The sequence below is a fragment of the Eumetopias jubatus genome, unplaced genomic scaffold (genome assembly GCF_037043125.1).
Source record: "Eumetopias jubatus isolate StellerSeaLion01/CBP00866 unplaced genomic scaffold, mEumJub1_p1.0 scaffold_2, whole genome shotgun sequence".
Taxonomy (NCBI): domain Eukaryota; kingdom Metazoa; phylum Chordata; class Mammalia; order Carnivora; family Otariidae; genus Eumetopias; species Eumetopias jubatus.
The window spans coordinates 133,263,466-133,284,882 of NW_028274808.1; the positions used below are offsets into that span (position 1 = coordinate 133,263,466).

General features: G+C 39.2%; 1 protein-coding gene across 4 annotated transcripts in view; it reads right to left on the reverse strand.

Moving 5' to 3' along the window:
* Nucleotides 1-4,815: 4,815 nt before the first annotated feature.
* Nucleotides 4,816-21,417, reverse strand: part of ARHGAP24 (Rho GTPase activating protein 24) — a 489,891-nt gene continuing 473,289 nt past the window's right edge. For all 4 annotated transcript variants that reach the window (XM_028124176.2, XM_028124177.2, XM_028124178.2 and 1 more), the window contains 3 exons: nucleotides 20,169-20,290; nucleotides 9,804-10,881; nucleotides 4,816-6,509 (listed from right to left, as the gene is read on the reverse strand). In XM_028124176.2, coding sequence (XP_027979977.1) covers nucleotides 6,266-6,509; nucleotides 9,804-10,881; nucleotides 20,169-20,290 — 1,444 coding nt within the window. In that variant the 3' untranslated portion in view covers nucleotides 4,816-6,265. The remainder of the gene's footprint in view (nucleotides 6,510-9,803; nucleotides 10,882-20,168; nucleotides 20,291-21,417) is intronic.

Below are 21,417 nucleotides of genomic sequence, written 5' to 3' on the forward strand. Positions count from 1 at the left end.
ATGGGGACTGAAGATTCACAACTGGACTTGATTTTTATGAAGGTCATTGCTGACCTTTATTAGAGCATGTTCTCTGCAGTATTGTGCAAGAAAGCATGACTCCAGTGAGTTTAAGAGAACATGGGAAGTGAGGAATTAGAAATAGGTAGAGAAAATTCAAGAATTTTTTTCTGGAAAGTGGAAATTAGACATAAATATGACATGAGAGAATTTTAAGAAAGCTATTATAGTGTGGGTTTATGTTGATAGGACTAATATATAAAGAGCAAAATTCATAATATAAGAGAGAAAGAATATTTATTTGAAGGACTAATGTGCTTGAAAAGGCCAGAGGGATGTGTATGTATGTATGTATGTATGGGAGGGGCACTTGGCTTGGTTAGAGCAGGTGGCACAGTCATTGTAGCAGGAGGTATGGTCTTATGTACAGGTTGCCTGTAGACAGTTGGGTGGATATGATGATGGAACATAAGGACATACTCTTCTGGTATTGTTTTCTCATTAAAAACAGGTTATCAGTAAGTTAGGTTATATAAGTAATGTTACTAGCTGAGAATATGAAGGGGAAGAGCTTATGGAGGTTTGAGAAGTGTGACATTGACCTTGAAAAGTATGAAGTTAAGTTACTAGACAGTGATGAGAGCCATGTGAACCATATTTATATAGATATAAGGTGGGACAAGTCAACATGGTGGACTTTTGCTCTCCAGCCATATTTAGTTTCTCAGGTGCAGGTTAGGAATAAGCAGGAAGCGGAGTTAGCCAGAGTTGAGCTGGGTGTTTTTCCTTACCTGATGAGTACAGTGGTGGAAGAGAATATGCAGGGATTTGGGAATAAGGAAAAGAATAATTATGGTGAGGAAGCGCAGAAGCTGAGCTGGTCAAGGAGGGAAGCAATGACCTGAGGGGATGATAGCCATTAGCAAAGTCAATGGTTTGTCGCCTCTTTGGGAGTTTCTAAAAATTGTTGGAGTGATGGTGCTAAAGGAAAGACCTAAGAAGGGAATAGGTGATAATGAGACAATGAGTGCTTGAAATGGAAGTTTTGGCGATGGTGCAGTTATTGGTAATGGTGCGGAATAAGGAAGACTGTGGGCATGGGTGGCTGATGTTCATGCAGGGGGAGATCAAGATTTTCAGAGGTGAGCAGCTCAAGGAGCTGAGTGGCCAAGTTGGTGGATGGCAGAGGAGTAGTGGTTTGGAGGAAAAACCAGTTGATTAGGTGCTAAAATAATTGGTCATGTGACATGTACTTCTATGGAGTTATTAGGGAAGTGGGAGGATCTAAGCTCTGGAACTAGCATCAAAGAACAAAGCAAGACCAACCCCTCCCCTTCAGGCTAATGACATGCAGATTGTGGGAAGGGAAAATAGCCATCCTGGGGAGGGCTGCAAGAAGCGGTAACCATATTTCAGAAAAGATTTAGGGGAGGATGATGGCAGCTGGAAGGTTCTAGAATGTATAATGGAAAGTAGAGAGGGAATGGTAGGAGTAGAGAGGGAATCAGAGTTTGAAGCGAATGAGGGAATAGGCTGCGCAATATGGGGATAAGCATAATAGCGAAGGTAAATGACATGTGGTTTGGATGATTTCAGCAATAGGTGATCAAGGATGAGGGCAAGATGGCCCAACTCTAGAGATTGCTTTGGTGTGGTATGTAATGGATTCTAATGAATCATGAGGAGGCAGGGAATGTGTGTGAGGGATGGAAGGGGCATAGTGTTCACAAAAACAGGTAGTATGCTGAGGGCCAATTTAACTCCTTATTCAAACGATTCAGTACTTTCTACTTGAGAAAGGTAACCCTCCCTAAATGGGCTGGTCTCACTGGGCTTTAGCCCTCCAGGGGCCAGAAAGGTAGCAGCTACACACAGTCCATAAATTAAGAATATCATTCAGTCCTGGCCCCAAGCCACAAATGGTGCATTCAAAAACACACTTTACATCTTCTAAACTTTCTACTCGAAGATCTACGGTAGTTTGGTAGGTTTCCACTGCTTGGGGAGCTGTTAGTTCTTCACGTTGTTTTGTAGCAAGGAGCTTTTAAGATGGACAGTCAACTCATTCCCTACTTGTGCAATTAAAAAGACTATAAAGAGAATAACGAAATAGGCCTTTGGGAGCCACAAGTCCACACTCTTATTCTGTGCTTTGTGAGTTCCAACAAGGCAGAATGTGTCTGGCTCAGGCTGCTTTATTTGAACAAAAGAGTGGAAGCTGCCTGGGTGCTAAGTGTTTTTAGATCTCCTGGTGGTGTGTGAGTGAGTCATTATGCCCAAGACTACCCTGATGGTGCACATTTAAGAGGTCATTTTTTTTTTTTAAAGATCTTACTTATTTGTCACAGAGAGAGAGAGAGAGAGAGCACAAGCAGGGGGACTGGCAGGCAGAGGGAGAAACAGACTCCCCACTGAGCAAGGAGCCCAATGTGGGACTCGATCCCAGGACCCCGGGATCATGACCTGAGCCGAAGGCGGATGCGTAACCAACTCAGCCACCCAGGCGCCCCAATAGGTCATTTTTATTTCACTAGAAAGGCCCCCTAGTGTTTGCCCTGAAGGCACTTAAGCACATACTTTTCCATGGACTAGGGGAGCCCCTGACCCAAACTGCTAAGCTCTCTGATAACTTCCTACTTATTCTTTAGGACTCACATCATAGTCATGGCTCTGCGGTGCCTTTCCCAGCCTCACTTTTGTGACCTCGAACTACCTTCACAGAACATCATCGTATGCGGTAGTTATTTATACACTAGATATCCCAGGCACCGAGTCTAGTGCTGGTGGGGCATGTGGAGGCCTTCAATCAATATTCACTAATGGTGATGCTGATGTGAATCTAGCCACATTCATTGGTTATATTCTTAGACTTTCATTGTCTTTTACCCAGTACCTTTAAAACTGAACATAATCTTCAGTGTCCACACAGAGTTGATGTGGGACAGTTACGGGTGGTTCTTGGGACATTATTCTCAGATCTTGGATGCAATTGTATGATCTCGGGGAGAAAGGACACCTTGGGTTACCTCTTCCTTGCCATCAAATCTCTGGCAGATTATCCGGGCAAAGGTAAGATTAGTACTCCTGGGACAAGGACAAAATGATATCCTCTGCTGGTGACCATGCTGGCCAAATTCTTGAGGCCAGAACTCTATTTTCTAGAAGCTGGAGTACCTTTCAGTAGAAAGAATTTGAGGGCTGACAGCTACCATTTATTGAGCACTTACAATATCTATTGTGGGAGCCACTTAGTCATTTCTCAAAACAAAAAACAAAAAACAAAAAAACCCAATGAGGAAGAGACACTAGTATATCCTACTTTACAGAAAAACAGATTGAGGCTTACCAACATCATGTAACTTTTCTTAAATTCTTATAGCTACGAAGTGGTAGAACTGAGATTTGAAATCCAGGTCTCTGATTCCAAAAGCTTATGCATGTCATTTTCTGTGATGCTACTTTAAGCAGGATGCTGTTCCGCAACGAAAGGAACACTGAGGTTTATGGTCAGTATCACGGTCTTTAAATGCTCCTGAATTTCCCAGGGGAGATAATTATATCAATGATGTAAACTATCTTACCTGGAAATGACCTATTTGTTTTTTTAATTTAAGGCTCAGCTTGTGAATAAATAAATAGGAGTGAGATTATTTAAATTTCCCTTCAAGTTTTTAGTCATTTCATAATAAAATGACATATAGAAACAACATTTAAAAAGTATACACTTCAGTTGGCCTACTGTCATACACAACTCTATTTTAAATGTTCTCTGAAGGATACCCAGCCATATGGTTTGGCTAGTGAAACCGACATTATAGACTCAACACTTGGAAGCAAATCCTTTCTCCCCTGAGCTCGTAATTTAAGAATCATTCTAGTTACCTAAATAGTTTTAAAGAAGTCTATACAGGATGTAGCAAATGAACTCTTGATACTATCTACTTATTTCCATTTTATTTTTGTCAATTTGTAGTTGGTATTTTCTGGGCCTTTAGCTGAATTAATGGAAGAACTAATAGAAACCCAGATGGACAAGCTACTCATGGTATCCATCAATCGAAGGTCATCATCACTGAGATTGATAATTAAAATTAGCAGCAGCATCCCTCATTAATCAAAGATCAGAGTTATGGCTAACTCTCCATGCTGGTACTCTGTGGAATAAAGGGTGGAGATGGAGGGTACTTGGTGAGTGAATTCAAGAGTGAAGAAGAGTGGAGAGAAAAATGAGAATGAACATTTAGAGCATCCTTTCTGTCCACTACATGCTGTGCTCAGCTTTCACACCATCTACCTTATTGAAACCACGTAACAAGTCCATGAGGGGAGTATCTTTGTTATTCCCAGTCTACAGCGAAAAAAGTGATGCCTAGAAGTCTCAGTCACAGCCAGTGATTTGTGCAAAATCTGAATGCAGGCGGGGTATCTGCATGGCTTTTGATGTCTACTATTGCATCCTTCAACTCCTTGGATGAGTCCAACGTTTTCATTCGCTAGGACAGGGACTGGGAAGAAATGGAAACGTATATAGAGAGAACCATTGAGATCAACATCGTACATTTTGAGCTTAACTCTTCTATATGATATCCGGGTGGAAGTATCTGGTTAAAGAATCAGAAAGAGGGAGAACAGGAAACCAAAGGTGAAGAAGGCATCACTATTATAGATCGTGGTTAAAACCCGGGACCACAAAAGTTTGCTTGGTGGAAGGATATACACAAAAGTGAATGGTGACAAGGTTGGATGCTCTAAAGACTATTTTCCCCTTTGAAAATAAATAAGTACACACAGACATAGAATCTTCTAACAACACGATCCTATAAACTCAAGCAGTCTTTATTTCCATTTATGCCTTTTGTGACTTTTTGTCCCAGTGCGAGAAATATTTACTTGCCTGGTTTCTTAAAATCATTGCCTTATTGGAGTGTGAAGAGTTGTTCTCCCCAAACTCTAGCTCCAGAGAGCCTTGGTCTCCTCTAGACAGTCACCATTACTCATGTGCGTAAACTTGTCAAAATTGGACCTTGAAGCATTCACATCTTAAAACTATTGTGAACAAATATGTTTTCAACTGGGAAGAACAATATCGTAAAAATTAGAAGCAAAATAGTTGGTTTTTCTCCCAAACTTGTCTCCTTCTCCTTCTGGGCTATGCACTCCAGCCCCTGCCTTTGCCAGCAGTCCTGGGGACAGAATCCCAGGTGACAACAGAACAGTAGGCCTGAGTGAGAGAAACGTGTCACTGTGTAGCACACACGCTAGCAGTTGAACCGAGAGGGTCACGAGCACGCCATCTCACCGCCTGCAGTGCAAAGTGTGTTTGCTGGGGGATGGAGGGAAGGTCTGAGCGGACAGGAGGTGTTCCTATGGCGTAGTGTAGCGAGCGTTGCTTCTCAACCTCCCAAGAGCGGGAAGAACTGTTCTCAAAACCATCCAGCTGTTACAGAGACTCCGTCCAGAAGGCCAGAGTAATTCATGGCATGACTCATTAAATGCTTTTACAATTTCCCTCTCTAAGTGCGTTCTGCACAGGAGACATGCATCTGTGGGACTGACCAGGCAGACAACAGGCCTTGAGAAGGGGCCTTTTTTTCACAAAATCCAAAATTCTCTGTGTCAAGTCACCTCACAAAGAAAACTGAGCAGTGCCGAGGGAAGAATTTAAAGAGCAAATCAAAGGTTCCTGGTGATTCTACTGTATTTTATAAAACTATTTACATTTCTCTTTTTGGTCATTGACACAAACAGCACAGCACAAAGTACTCTTTTGATTTTAATAACTCATCTGATATGTATTTATATATTTATATATCTGCTTATCTTCATTTCCTCAGCAAAAGGGGAAATAAAAATATCGATCTATAAAATAAGCTGATGATATAACACAATGCCAAAAATAGCTTATGTTAAGTGCAAGGGGTGAAGCTTGAAAGCAAGCTAAATTGCAACAATGTATTGATTTAACATTTTAAATACAAGACTTGCAATAAAATAATTCTTGAGATATGCTTCTCATTTTTAGTTTACTTTTTAAAAACTACTCTCTACACACATATCCAGTTGTAACACTTGACAGTAGCATTAGGGGGCATGATGTAACTTTGGTACACATTGCAGATATGGATGGGTAATGTCTGTAAATGATATTCCTTCACCAGTTAAGATCACGGTACAGCAGGGGACCAGCACCTGATCCCATATAATGTTCCCACCAGAACCCCAGAGCCCTTCCCAGATCCATCGGAGACAGCGGGAGGAAGCAGGCTCACTGGATCCATATTGTGTTTCCTCTCTCGGTTCTCCTGGGTTCCACTGTCAGCTCCCCAAACGTGGAAAAAAACTGCTCCATTTCTTTCTGAAGCATGTCATTTCTTTTCTCGGCATCTTCTTTTGCTCGCTCGGCGTTTCGCATTTTGATTTCTATCATTGTGAACTTTTTCCTTTCTTGATCCAGTTCATCGTGGAGGCTCATCATTTCTGTTTCCAAAGTCAAGTTTCGCTGTTCTAAGCTAGATAGGGCGAGGGAGGGAATAAAGGATAAAGTGATTTTATTCACTTGAAATATGACAGGGATACAAATATTTTCTGAACTCTTATCTCTACAATGCTTAGGAAATTGTAATGGGCCCTTGCAAATCAGTAAAGCGAGGTCTAATGATTTAAAAGATGTATTTTTATTCATTTGCTCAATCGTTCATTCATTCATTCATTCATTCATTCATTCTATTTGCTCGGGACGATTTACTATCATTTTAACAAGAAGACCTCAGGACCTCGCTTGGAAGCTCTTCGTTGTCATTTGATTGTGAATGAACGAACATCAGCACAGAGAAGCCAGAGACTGATTATCAGGGAGCATAGAAGGGCAGATGCGGGAGGCAACCCAAACGACAGGGCTTCCTGGAGTCATTTCAGATAAAGCTGGCTTTACTAAAAGAAGAGGGGAAGTCTGATAAAGTTGGAGGAGAAAGAGGACATCATATTCGCTTTCAATCAAAGGAAAAATAATGATAGTGAAAATGTCACTGCTGGGTAGCTCAAGTCTCTTCTGCCGGGAAGTTACTAATCAAAATAAAAGTGGCATAGCAATATTAGTATCAGAAGAAAGAGATTTTTAGCAAAAAGCATTATTACCATTAAAGAGGACCATGACTTAATAAAAGGACCAATTTATCAGGGAGATATAAACAATACTGAACTTTTATTCACCCAGTAGTCTAGCCTCCCATTATTCAATATAAAATGCAACAAAATTATAAGGAGAAATCGATAAATCCACAATAACATTAGGAGATTTTTCTTTCTCAGAAATTATAGATCTGATAGAAATTAGGAGAAATGTAAAAGGTTTGAAAAACTTGACTAACAGACTTGATCTATTAGTCCTATATAGAACCCCAAACCAGTAAAAAGAGAATAGTTTTTACCAGGCCAAATAATTGATATCATGTAAACAAATTTCTCCACAGTAAAGTTAGAAACCAATTTGGGGGGTAAAAGAATATCAAACCCACACGTTTAAAAGCTAAACAACACATATCAGTGATTGATAACTAAACAAAGTATTATCTATCTACCTATCATCTATCTATATCACCTATGAATTTGTCTAACTTCAATATTTTGAAGGATGGAGTTTAAAAGAAACCGAAAGAGAAATGTCTGATTGCAAATAGGAACGATCAAAAATTAACTAGAACAGTTACCCTCTTCTATTTCTGTGGCTTGGGCCCGTGGCAGCTTCTCTGCTCCACTTTGTGATACAGCAGGGGACAGGCCCTCTGGCAGGTCAGAATGCTACAGGAGGAGGGCCCACTGAGATGACATTCTACTGGAAAGTTCCATTATTTTCTCAAAGTCTCTGAAATGTGCCATAGATCACAGAACATAAATAGGCCACCAATGTTCTCACAAATGAATGTGTACATTGGCAGCCATTCAGAATAGCTTTTTTTCCCTCTGTTAATACAAGTTTAAAGTGTTATCTCTTGCTTCCCAGTGCTAAGTGCTAAGTTATCACCATGTACTGGCAGAAATTCAGAGTTCTGGTAGCCAGGGGTTCCAAAAACTACATTCAGAAATGAGAGTTACCTTATAAGCTGATGGCATTTCTCTTCTTCCATAAACCTCCTGTCACTTGGCATTATAGAGAAAAATTCAAACCAAGTTTCTGTTCAGCAAGGTTTACAAAAACTACTTCCTAAGAAAGTCATTTTTCAACTTAATGTATAAGTAGTACTTTAGGTTATATTTACTTTACCGAAGCTCTTGAAAATCTGTATCTTTTAGCCTGATAACTGACTAATGGATGGCGCACATATTAAAATACATTGAAGCCAACTTTATGGATAAAGAAGCAGCCGTGTGGGGTCTGGAGGCATGGCAGCTACTGAAGCAGGACAAAGACTGAGGTCCACTCCTCTAAGGACCCCAGAGCACCCATGAAGCAGGAGGGCCACCAAGTCACACAGCCCGAAACTGGGGCGGAGACCACAGAAGGGCAGCTTCATGCTGAACTGAGCCTTAAGCCTTCTCCTACTTGAGAGTTAAATGTCCTCTTGCCTACATTAAGCTGAAAGGAGAACATAAAGATCATCAGTTTTAGAATTTCTGTAACCATGGTGAAAATGCGGGGGAGGGACATTCTGGTTTCTGGCCCAAGGTGCTGTTTGTGAGCCCTGGGCTCCATTCTCCATTCCCGCCTCTCAAGTCCACAGAACATGTGACAGTCAGGGGTGCTGTGAACACAGGACACTCGACCAACACCCCTTATCCTGCTACAGCTGCTTCCCTGGAGAAGTTGCTAGGCACACTTCTACCTTGGTCATCTTGTGAGAAGATATAAACTGATATAAATTAGGGTTTAGCATAATCGCTTCCTTATAAATCATAGCTGTTGCTCCTTGTTTATCCTACAATTTCCCTTGTCCATACAAACACACTTCATGTCATCGCTCTTCTCAAAAACCTCCATGGATTCCAATCTCAGAATAAAAGCCAGACTTAAAGTGATCCCCAAGGTCCTCTGTCACTGGGCCCTGTTCCCTCTCTGAGGCCCCTGCCCATCCCATCTCGCGACATTTCCACTGGCTCTTCTCCCAGGTAACTGCAGGCTTCCTCTGTGACTGCCTTCCAGCGGTCCCTGCTGGGGACCTTACACCTCACCAAGGCTTCTTACTCCTTGTCCCTGTGTTAGTCTTCCACTTGGCATCTGAGCTACTTTACCTCTTGATCTGTCTCTGCAGTGGAATGGAAACAGGTTCCACAAGGGCTGAGTTTTTGTCTATTTTATTCACCACTGAACCCTTAAGGCCTGGCGCTGAGCCCGGCGGACAGCGGACACTCTCTCCAGCATTCAACGATTAAAAGAACGAAAAATAATGATCTGTTTCTTTTGACACCTTTTCTTCACCCTCATTTCATCCTCTTGCCGTCAGTGAAAACAGGCTCCTTACTTTCCATTTACCCTAGCCCCTCCCGTTCCCGCCTGTAACACAACCCCACACATTTAATAACAGAAGATAGCATTATGGAGCAACTATTCTGTGCCAGGGACAACGCTCAGTGATTTCTCACATGCTTTTAAGGTAAAAACCACTCATATTTCAGTTTTTCACAGTAAGAACCCGAAAGCTCATAGACAACTTTCCCCAAGTCCCACAGCTTATAAGTGGGGAAGCCTGGACTTGAACTCGGCTCTCTAGCTCTGGAGCCAGCATGTTTAACCTCCTGTGTGAACCTGTCCTTGCAGGAGGAGGCTGTTGCAGCCTTTCTGGCAGCTAGGAGCTCCGGATTTTCCTCACCTCTTTATCCTGGACTCATACTCTATCTTCTGTTTGGTCATCTCCTGTTTCAGGCTGGACACTAAACTGTGCAGTGCACTGTGGTTGCTGGTGTTGTTGCCCACAAATGTCTCACTGTTGTCGCTGCTGCTGGTGGCACGACTACTCCGACCTCCCACACTCCTCCGGTCACTCTTGTTTTCATAGTCCCCAGGATGGGAGAGGTCGTCCTGCGGGGGCCCATCCAAAACAGGATCCTCAAAATTAGCCCCGTAAAAGTCTTGCTCTGGGCAGGTGGTGGTGGAGGAGCGACAGGAGTTGGAATTCTCGGGGAGGGAGATTTCACAGGAGGAAGTGGACCAGGTGGCGCTGTCGACACTCTGCTTGTCATCAAGGTTCATCATGGAGAACTGTTGATGGACGTTATCATAGGTGGAGAGCCTGTTGTGCTGGCCTGACTCTCCTGCTTGCTCTTTCTGCTTGTTATCCCTCAGGGTCACATAGCCATTGGGCAGCCAACTCATGCTGCGACCGTTCATGGGGCTCCCAAGAACGTCGGGGTTCAAAATGCCCATCCGCACCGTTCCGTTCTGTACACTGTGGGTGCCCATTTTGGTACCAGAGCCCTTCAGGGAAGAGGTCCTTCTGGCCTGTAAGCTCCCATTGGGAGTGGTTTGGGTTTTCTCCAGACCTTCTGCATTACTGCTGCTGAAGGACCCATTGGTGACTATCCCACTGCCCTTATTGAAGGCAGGATTCTTTTTGACCATGAGAGGGGGGCTCCTAGACACATCCAGCTTGTGAATGCTGTTCCTTGGGCTGTTGGTTTTACTACCTGGTAGAGCTGTGGGGGATCCATTATCCACGCCGCTTCTCTGGGGAGACTCAGACTTGTCCCAAGAGCACCGCCTACCAGGACTGTCCTTGGTATTATTGTTCTCCTTGTTCTGTAGCTGACCCATGGTGGCTTTCTTTGGAATTTCATTGTTGTTGTTGCTCACTCCATCTTGGGGTTTGCTTTGCAGTTCTGCATCTTTGGGGAAGAGGCGATCGTGTTTGCCAATCATCACTGACATCAACTGCTGGACCACCACAGTGCCTGGAATTGCATCGGAAACACAGTAGTATGAGTGAAATAGTTCTATTTCCCACCTTGAAAGTGACTCTTAAAGAACCACAATCAGATGAACGTTCAGCATTGTTACCAGTAGTGTTGAACTATATTCTTAATGACGATAATAGCAATAGAAGCTGAAAGTTCTTGGGCATTTACCGTGTGCCACGAACTGCACCAAGCACTTTCCTTTTGCTAGTTTAGTTGGATTTTAAAACAAATCTATGAATAGGTAGTCATTATCATTGTATTGTAAATGTTAAGTAACTTGACCAAGGTCACAAAGCTCTTAAGGAGCAGAAACAGAGCTTGAAACCAGAGTTAGCTAGTTCCAAAGAATAGGCTTTTAATCATTATACACCATTTCCTGCAAGTTTGAGATTTAATTATGAGAAATCTTCCTCAGGAGGAGGTCAATGTGATCTCTCATCTGACAATTGCCTCAAACCACCAAGATATTTTAGTGGCATTTCTTAATGGAACCCTATATGATCTCTGGTGGATATATGGTCTGTCTTTCTAATGTAGCACGATAATGATGCTCCATATGATTTTTGTTCACTATTCCAAAGTTTCAAGGCATTTTAAGTGATAAGAGCCAGAACGGCGTAATAAGGATCTTCAGAAACCCTCTTCTCTGTAAAAGCAACTGACAAAAGTATTCTGAATCAACATTTGTAGGAATCTGGTAATTAACTAAAGGCTGGTTACAGTCTGAAGAGTGTTTATCCAAGGAAAATGGCTGACTCAGTCCGAACAGCAAGCTCTGTGGTGTTTTAACTCTGTCCCCATCCTCTTCTCGCTAGCTTTGCAACAGCCTTGAAAATGAACCCCACAGTCCCAGTGTGAACCGGCAGCTTGGCAGCCCCTGCAACGGGCAGAACAGAGTTGGAATTCCAAAGCTCCATTCCCAGAGTATTGTCATTGTTTGACCTGTTTGGTGGTTCCCTTGAAGACCCCCCTCACAATGCATGTCTTTATTTGATCTGACTAGGAATTGGACCAGTGTGAAGAGCATTTTTCTCAGGGGCATTTGTCAAAAATAATGAGGGCTCTTTTGTTTAACATCATGGCTGCCAGAAGCAGTGGGTAACAGTAGGGGCAGATAATAGGCTAACCACAAGCTTGAAAGGAAAATCTGAGGAATGTGATTTCCATGGGGGGTTTTGAAAAGCTTGGATTTATTCCTGGGAATCTAGAAAACTACAGGCACCTTTAGGGTTTTGTGCATGCCTACAGCTGTGTGCATGCTCAGGAAAGAACTAAGTCCCTAGTCTCTGACCTCTGGCTGATCTTGAGGCTCTGCACAAGCAGAAACTGAAGGCTCATGCAGAGTTCTGAACTACCTGGCTGAATGTCAAAGGTTGGCATACAGAGCCCTTTGGTAAAAAAATGGGGAACTGACTGGCCTAGGCAATTTAAGGAAACCTTTGTGAATAATTAGTTGACAACCAAGCAAACCAAGCATAGACTTCAGTGGCCACATATGGCAAAGAGTACAGACTTTATAGAATTAGTCCAGATAAACCACCAAAAAATAACAACAAACCTGAGGATGAGGAGGACCTGATATCCAAAGTTCTTACAGTATTATATTATTAAAAATGTCCAGTTTTCAATGAAAATTATGAGACATGCAAAGAGTAAAGACATTATGGCCCATACACAGGAAAAAAACAAACTCTGAGGAAGCCCAGACAGGATACTCCCTAGACAAAGACTTTAAATCAGCTATTTTAAATGTGTTCTAATAACTAAAGGAAACCATGTCTAAAGAGACCAGATGAAAGTGAGAATAATGTCTCATCAAATAGACTTTATTATCAATAAAGAGACAGAAAGTATAAAAATGAAACAGATATTCTGGAGTTGAAAAGTTGAAATGAAAAAAAAAATCAGTAGAGGGAATCAACATCAGATATGAGCAGACAGAAGAAAGAATTGTTATACCTGAAAATAGGTCAACTGAGGTTATCCAGTCTGAGGAACATAAAGGAAAAAGAAGGAAGAAAAACAAACAGAGCCTCACATACTTGTGGGACACCATAAAGTTTACCAGCATATGCCTAATGGTAGTCCCAGAAGGAGAGTCCCAAAGGAGAAAGAATATTTAAAGAAATAGTTTCTGAAATGTCCCAATTTGATGAAAAACGTGATCTGTATAGCCAAAAAGATCAGCAAACTCCAAGCTAGGTAAATGCAAAAGGATCCAAACTTAGACCCATCATAGTCAAGCTGTCTTAAACCAAAAACAGAGAAAGAACCTTGAAAGTAGCAGAGAGAAGCAACTCATGTATAAGGGATCCTTAGTAAGATTAACAGCTGATTTCTCATCATTTCGCATTGCCAGAAGGTAATGTGGCAAGATATTCAAAATGTTGAAAGACTGTCGAGCAAGAATTCTATATCCAACAAACCTATGCTTCAAAATGGAGGGGAAATAAAGACATTGCCAGATAAACAAAAACTAAGAGAATCTGTTACTACCAGGCCTGCTCTACAAGAAATAGCAAAGCATTAGGCAGGGCATTTTAAATGATGAAAATACCTTTGAGAAAGAAAATAATTCTCTTACACAGGTGCAAATACTATGGTTTCCATTTGATTCTCCTATCTTCACTATACACTGTGAAGTATGAATTAGAAATGAATACGAATCTCAGACAGCAGAAGTAATCAGACAACAACGGATACAAAAGTTAATCCATTAATAAAAGCAGTCATTTATTAAAAAATCAATGGATTTATCAGGTTTTATGGCATATTAGCTGAAATCTCAAGTATATTTTCACATATTCCTCACTGCCTTTCAAACTGAGCTCCTATCCCTTAAAACTGGCTGCCACCATTAACTAGGCTTCTCAAGTAGTTTCCTAACTTGGAGCCCCTTCTCCCCTCAATAACCCAAGAAACTCCTTAAGTATTCATTTATTCATGTACCCATAATAAAACAGTATAGGCTAATGCAAACATCAATCATCTTTGCTTTGGCTTGAACTATACTAATTTGATGCGTTAACTGGGTTTATATGACGTTGCTAAAAGCTCCTAGGAATAGTCTCCAATAAACAGACATAGCAAAACAATTTAAATTCTAGTTAATAAGCGTACTTTCTATATAAAATACTTAAATTGAGATATGGTGGGGAAAATGATGACAAGGGCTTTGGCAATGCAGATTTCGATCGGAAACAGCTACTAATTGGGTAGCTGTCAGAGAGTAGAGGCCTGATCTGGGGTGAGGCCACTCCTTAGCTTAAAACCATGTGTTGGCAAAATCTGACTCTGAATGTAATTCAAAATCAAATTTTGAAGCTGAAAAAAATGTGTTAAATCCATCTGTATCCTGCATACTTCTGTGATAATACAAAACTTACAATATTTTAGATCACGAATCTTCAATGTGCCAGGTCTGATGCTGGGTCAGTGTTGCTCAAACTTAATGTTCTTTCAAACTACCTGGAGATTCTGTTACAGCATATTGGGTGGGGCATGAAATTTTACATTTCTAACCAGCTCCTGGATGACACCAGCAGTAACAGAATAGTAGCACTGATATCACCTGGGAGCTTTTAAATTGCAGGACCCACTGCAGATCTTCTCAATCGGGGAACTTGCATGTTAATATCTCCAGATGATTCCTATGTATGTTGAAGTTTGAGAAACACTGTGTTAGGTGGAGATGTTTCACTTACATCTTTTAAATTAACTTTCTCAAAAGGCTGTGAGACAGGACTTAAAATTTTTCAGATGAGAAAATTGAGGTTCAGAGAGGTTAGGGTGTTTGCTCAAGGCCACACAGATGATAAATGCCCAAGGTGAACTTTTATACTTTGTCTTCTGACTCCAGAGCATGCACGGTCCTATTATGTCTCAGCTGTTGGAATTTAAACTGTAGTAGCAACAAGTAAGCTTGGGGTTGTTCTAAGTAAGAAATTAAATAAAAGACATCTATTTATTGAACCAGAGTTGTGGAAGAAAAAGGACTGAAAAAAATTAATGGTATAATATATCCATCTTTCCTTTTTTTAGCCACCTCTGACTTTGTCATCCTATTTTCAGTGCATGTAGAAGTGAATCTGATGAAAAGATGTTAGTGTAGTTAAAATGGCTGTCAACACCGTTGTTATGTACTGTTTGAAGACATGTGTACTTAGTCCTATTTTACTATTTGCTCATATGACAGACACGCTTTCAAATATTAGCAGCCTCTATTATATATGACTCTGTCTAGTACTTTGGGAAAATGGAGCTTTTCCCCATCACTGGAATATTAACATTTGAAGCATCACTACTTCTCACCATGACTGTGAACTATGCAGGGCATTTCATTAATTGAAGAGTGACATTCCCAAGATCTCCATGATGAGTCTGTGAACAGTCATGACAAAGTTACCTGCCATAATTATAGAGTGACTGTCAGGGCCCCAGTGATCTAGAAATCTCTCTCTTCTACCTTGGGAGGCTTTGCTTTCATCTAATATCCAGAATAATAAATGGTAATAGTTCTTGCAAAGGGACTTTCTTTCAATTTTTATATCTTTTTAGGACAGACTAGCTTAGTAATGATGAAGTATGTGTCTCTATATACTCTTTTTTCCTTTTTATTTCTCTGTCATTTTCTTTCTTGGGCTGCTAATGAATAACATGAAGCCCAAATAATGAGGTCAGAGTGGTTATAATCACCAGCCCATTGTGAAGAGTCCAAGCAGCTTTGGGGGTCCTACTGTACTACATGGATCCTGAAATTCCCCCTCGTCTATATACTCTCACAAAGGTTGAATTTAAATATCACATTACAGGCACTTCTTCATAAGAATTGGGTAAGAGTTCAATTTTCCTCTACAGGTACCTAGGCACTTTAAAATACACTTACATAGTATGGTGACTACCATAACATAATAAAAAAAATAATAAAATAAAATAAAATACATATACACAGACATATGACAGCCTTCTATGAAATGTAGTTTCGATTTGTATTTTTGCAATGAATAACCTTATACGTGTGTCATTTTGTACATGTACAGATGTTTGTAAGGTATATCATGAATTTTGACAAATGACAGTCCTGGATGTTTCCATCTAATCATGAAATAGACAATTCCCTTGTGCCTATTTGTAGCCAATTCCCTACCCCCACCTCCCAACCACTATAATCAGTGATCTGCTTTCTAACACTACAGTTTTTCTTTTTCTAGAATTTCATATAAATGGAGTTATACAGTATGAAGTCTTTTGTGTCTAGGCATTATTCACTTAGCGTAATACTTTTGACATTTATCCACATTATTGGATGTATCAAATAGTTCATTCTTTTTATTGCTGAGTAGTATACCACTTTATGAATGTACCAAAAATTGTTTATCTATTCCCTGATTGATGGACAACTGGTCTGTTTTCAGGTTGGAGCTATTATGAAATAAAGTTGATATGAACATTTGACTAAAAGCTTTGGGTGAACATATATATCCTTTATATATGGGTAAATTCTTAGCACACTGCTCTGTTTGGTCTTACGGCTAGTAAATGATTAAGTTTATAAGAAGCTACCCAACTTTGCAAAATGGCTCTAACATTTTGTATTTCTACTAGCCAAACTGAATACTTTGAGTCTCAATTTTATACTTTGTAGAGGATGTGTAGTGGTAGGTCATTAGAGCTTAAATTTGCATTTCCCTAATGACTAAAAATGCTGAGCATCTTTCCATGTGTTATTTGCTATTTGTTTATCTTTGTTTTTTTTTTTTAAGATTTTATTTATTTATTTGACAGAGACACAGCAAGAGAGGGAACACAAGCAGGGGGAGCGGGAGAGGGAGAAACAGGCTCCCTGCCGAGCAGGGAGCCCGATGCAGAGCTCTATCCCAGGACCCTGGGATCATGACCTGAGCCAAAGGCAGACGCTTAACGACTGAGCCACCCAGGCGCCCCAGCTATTTGTTTATCTTTGATGAAATGTCTAATTCGGATCTTTCATCCAATTTTTCATTGGATTCACTGTCCTATTATTTGTATGAGTTATTTATATACCTTTAAAACAAATTCTTTAATTCTTTAATACTTGATTCACAATATATTCCCCATTTCCACAGCTGGCCTTTTTGTTCTCTTAAGGATATCTTTTTTTTTTTTTTTACGATTTTATTTATTTATTTGACAGAGAGAGCGAAAGAGCACAAGCAGGGGGAGCAGCAGAAGGAGAGGAAGAAGCAGGCCCCCTTCCGAGCAGGGAGCCTGATGCGGCACTGGATCCCAGGGCCCTGGGATCATGACCTGAGCCGAAGGCAGATGCTTAACCATCTGAGCCACCCAGGCGCCCTGTTCTCTTAAGGATATCTTGATGAAGTACAACTTATCAATTTTTTTTATGGTTAGAGATTTTTGTGCCCTAGTAAGTCTAAGGTTTTTTCTCCTATGTTTTCCTCTCTAAGTTTTATGCTTTTAGCACTTACATTTAGGTCTATGATCCATTTCAAGTTAATTTTCCGAGTGATGTGAAGTAAGGATAGAGGATTTTTAAACATATGCAATTTTTCAAGTATCATTTGTTGAAATGACTACCCCTTTCCCACGGAACTAACTTGGCACATATGTCACAAACAAATGACATGTGTGGGTCTACTTCTGAACTCTCTTTTCTATTACATTGATCTATATGTCTATCTTTATATTGATAGCATACTACCTTATTTGTGGCATTATATTAAGTCTTAAATCAAGTAGTATATTTCAACTTTCTTTTTCCCTTTCAAATTGTTTTGACTGTTCTAGATAATTTTTATTTCCATATAAGTTTTATAATCAGATTGTCAATTTCTACAAATAAAATTTTTTCTGTAACATTTTTGAGAATTATGTTGATACTATAGGTACACTTCAGGAAAATTAACAGCTTATTGATTTTGACTATTCTAATCGATGAACATAGTATATTTCCCCATTTACATAGTTTTTTTCATAAAAGTTTAGTAGTTTTCAGGACATATATCTTGTGCATATTTTCTTAAATTTAACCCTAATTTTTGATATTTGTAAGTGTAGTTCTAAAACTATATTTTTTATTTCAATTTCCAATTGTTCAATGTTAGTGTATAGAAAAACAATGAATTTTTATAAATTGACATTGTATCATATGACCTTGATAAGTTCACCTATTAGTTATAGTAGCTTTCCTTGTAGATTTCCTAGAATTTCCTACCTAAATTCTCATGTTGTCTGTGAATAAACAGAGTTTTACAACTTCCTAATTTGTATGCCTTTAATTCCTTCTTAATACTTTATCGCACTGGCTAGGATTTCTAGTACAGTCGAAGTGCCAGAAGTAGGCAATCTTACCTTATGCCCAATCTTAGGGGGGAAAGCATTCCGTCTTTCACCATTAAGTATAATATTATAACTAAATTTTTTATAGATGACCTTTGTTAGGCTAAGTTCCTTTTATTTCTAATTTGCTAACAGCCTTTACCATGAGTGGTGTTCGATTTTGTAAAATACTTTTTTTGGTATTCACGGACAGGATTTTTTTTTTTTTAAATGTCAATATGGTGAATTACATTGATTTTTATTTTTTTTTAAGATTTTATTTATTTATTTGACAGAGAGATAGAGAGCACAAGCACGGGGAGCAGCAGAGGAAGAGGGAGAAGCAGGCTCTCCGCTGAGCAGGGAGCTTGATGCAGAGCTCGATCCCGGGACCCTGGGATCATGACCTGAGCTGAAAGCGCCCCAGAATTACATTGATTTTTAAATGGCTAGCCAAGCTTGCCTTCCTGGGATTAAAACCCACTTCCCCTATGACTGTGAAGAAGACTGTGTTGGTTTATTATCCTTTTTATATGTTCCTGAAGTCAGGACATTAGGGCCAAAGACATTAAAAAAATCAAATAAAATAATAGTAAAGATTAAATATAATGCCTAGGAAATCTATTTGGTTGATAAACTATAAAGAAATGCAAGGAAGTGATTGATACAAATGTCTGTGTAGTAAAATAGAATTATAAGTAAGTGGGGGAGTAAGATGGAGCAAGAGGACACAGAGCCAGACTTTGGGATGCCTAAAAAAGCTATATTAATTGACCTGGGTGGTGATTTCTAGAGTGTTTGTCTTATATAAATTCATTAAGATGTATACGTGTGTGTGTTATTGGTGGTTTTCATTATCATATGCCTCCTATTTTATAATAAAAAAAGGTTTCAAAAAACTATAAAGTACTGGTAAGCTTCTTAGAGCTTCACATTTTATATCTTCTAATGTCTGCTAAACTCTTCCAAAAGAAATTAAGTTTTCTGGACCAACTAACTTATTGCCCCAAATATGACATTCACTTGATATTGCCCTAAATATCTGACAAGGAAATGAAGCTGAGTTGATGCAGGCAAACACTTAAAAGCTTTCTCTTCTGTCTCATAAGACATAGAGGAATACAAATCTTAGAATTCTCAAGAAAGGAGTAGTATCAGGAGTATATTTTGTTCTAAATAAGCTCAGGGTGAAACTAAAATGACTTGTTTTCTTTCTCCTCCCCTCTTCCTTATTAAATTCTTAAATGTTCAATTCATCCAATTTGTAGAAAACAATGGTACTACTAATGGCCATAGGTAAGGAAGGTATTCAAGCAGTAAGGCCCCACTAGGAACAAACAGAAGCAGAAGTTCATTGTGGAAAATAATGCGAGGCATTTTATAATCTAGAAAACAATTCATGTTTCAAAACACAGTTTAATAAGTAGCATAATCTTACAGAAGACCATATTTTTCTGCTTCTTGAAATTAGTCAAAACCAAAATTAATAAAACTATATTAATATAAAATAGTTACTTTTTGAATTTTCTGAAAATTGAATGGGGCTCAAAAAGTGAACTGGTTTTTAGTTCTTGCATAATACTTTACAGCTGATTTATTCTTGTAAGGCTACTTGAGGAGTCTTTTAGGAAATTATTTTCTTTAGTAAACTAAAAAAAATGCCTGACTTCCAAAGAGAAGTTTTTTGCACTTGAAGGACTTGGGTCAATAAATGGAGTTACCATGGAGTTACTTATTTCCCTGGTTTCCTCAGAAGAGAATAGGTTCAGACCAAACAAAAGACAGTTGATTGGGAGTGCCTGGCAGGCTCAGGGAGCAGAGCATGTGACTCTTGATCTTGGGGTTGTGAGTTTGAGCTTCACGTTAGGTATAGAGATTATAAATAAACTTTAGAAAAAAACAAAACAAACAAACAAAAGACAGTTGATTGCTCTCTTGATGAGGATGTAAGATAATCATTTACTTACCCTCCATGATGGTCAAAGGATCTTCCACTTTGGGGCGCAGGATATTAGGGCCAAAGACAGTGGCCAAGTTCTGCACACTCATTTTGTTAACTCCAGAATAGGATTGTACTTCATCCAAGAACCTGTTGGATAGAAGAACATGAACAAAACAATGGTATCAAATTTTGTCAGTGGAAGAAAATGGGTTATTAGGAAATTTATTAACTAGAATATGTTCAAATACAATTATGGAGACAAAATTATTTAGAAATTCAAACATCTCTCAGTCAAATGTGAGGAAAATATATTGCAAATGATTAAGGATCAAACTTGAGGGATCATGTCAAATATCTCTGGCCTGGCTTAGCTTGGTTTCCTCTGTCCATCACAGAAACAGGTGTATTTGGATAATGTTAATACGGACATGAGATTCAAGAATATGGATTTTCTTTCAATCCTTAAAGAAAACATTTAATTTATATGTATATTCAATTTGAGAACTATAAATAAGATCATCTGGTACAATCCTTTATTTCAGAGAGGAGGAGTCAACCCTCTTTATTGAGTAATTTGTGAGCTTCAAATTTATAGTCTATTAAAAAATGATATCAAACATGGTTTAAATTAAAACCTAGTTCCACTAATATGAAAAATTAATATAAGCACAACTTTTTCAATTTATTAGGTGCTAAATAATAAGAAGCATGCAATAGACTTTTTCCCAAATGATTTTAGTAGGAGGGATTGTTTTTGTAGTCTTTCAGCCATTTTTCATTCCCCAGCCCCTCTTCATTTCTAAATTTCATGGTTTATTAATTGTACTGATGAGACACAGAGGAAGTGATGAAAAAATAAAAAAGAACTTATTATTATTTTTTCACTTGGTTTTATTTACTTGTTTATTTTTTATTTCAAATTTTTATTTAAATTCTAGTTAGTTAATATACAGGAGTAGGATTTAGTGGTTCATCACTCACATATAACACCCAGTGCTCATCACAATAAGTGCCCTCCTTAATGCCCATCACCCATTTAGCCCATCCCCCACCCACCTCCCCTCCATCAACCCTCAGTTTGTTCTCTATAGTTAAGAGTCTCTTATGGTTTGCTTCCCTCTCTCTCTTTTTTTCCCTCTCCTTCCCCTATGTTCATCTGTTTGGTTCTTTAATTCCACATATGAGTGAAAACATATGGTATTTGACTTATTTCACTTAGCATAGAGGAATGGATAAAGTAGATATATATATACCATATAGATATATATATGCAC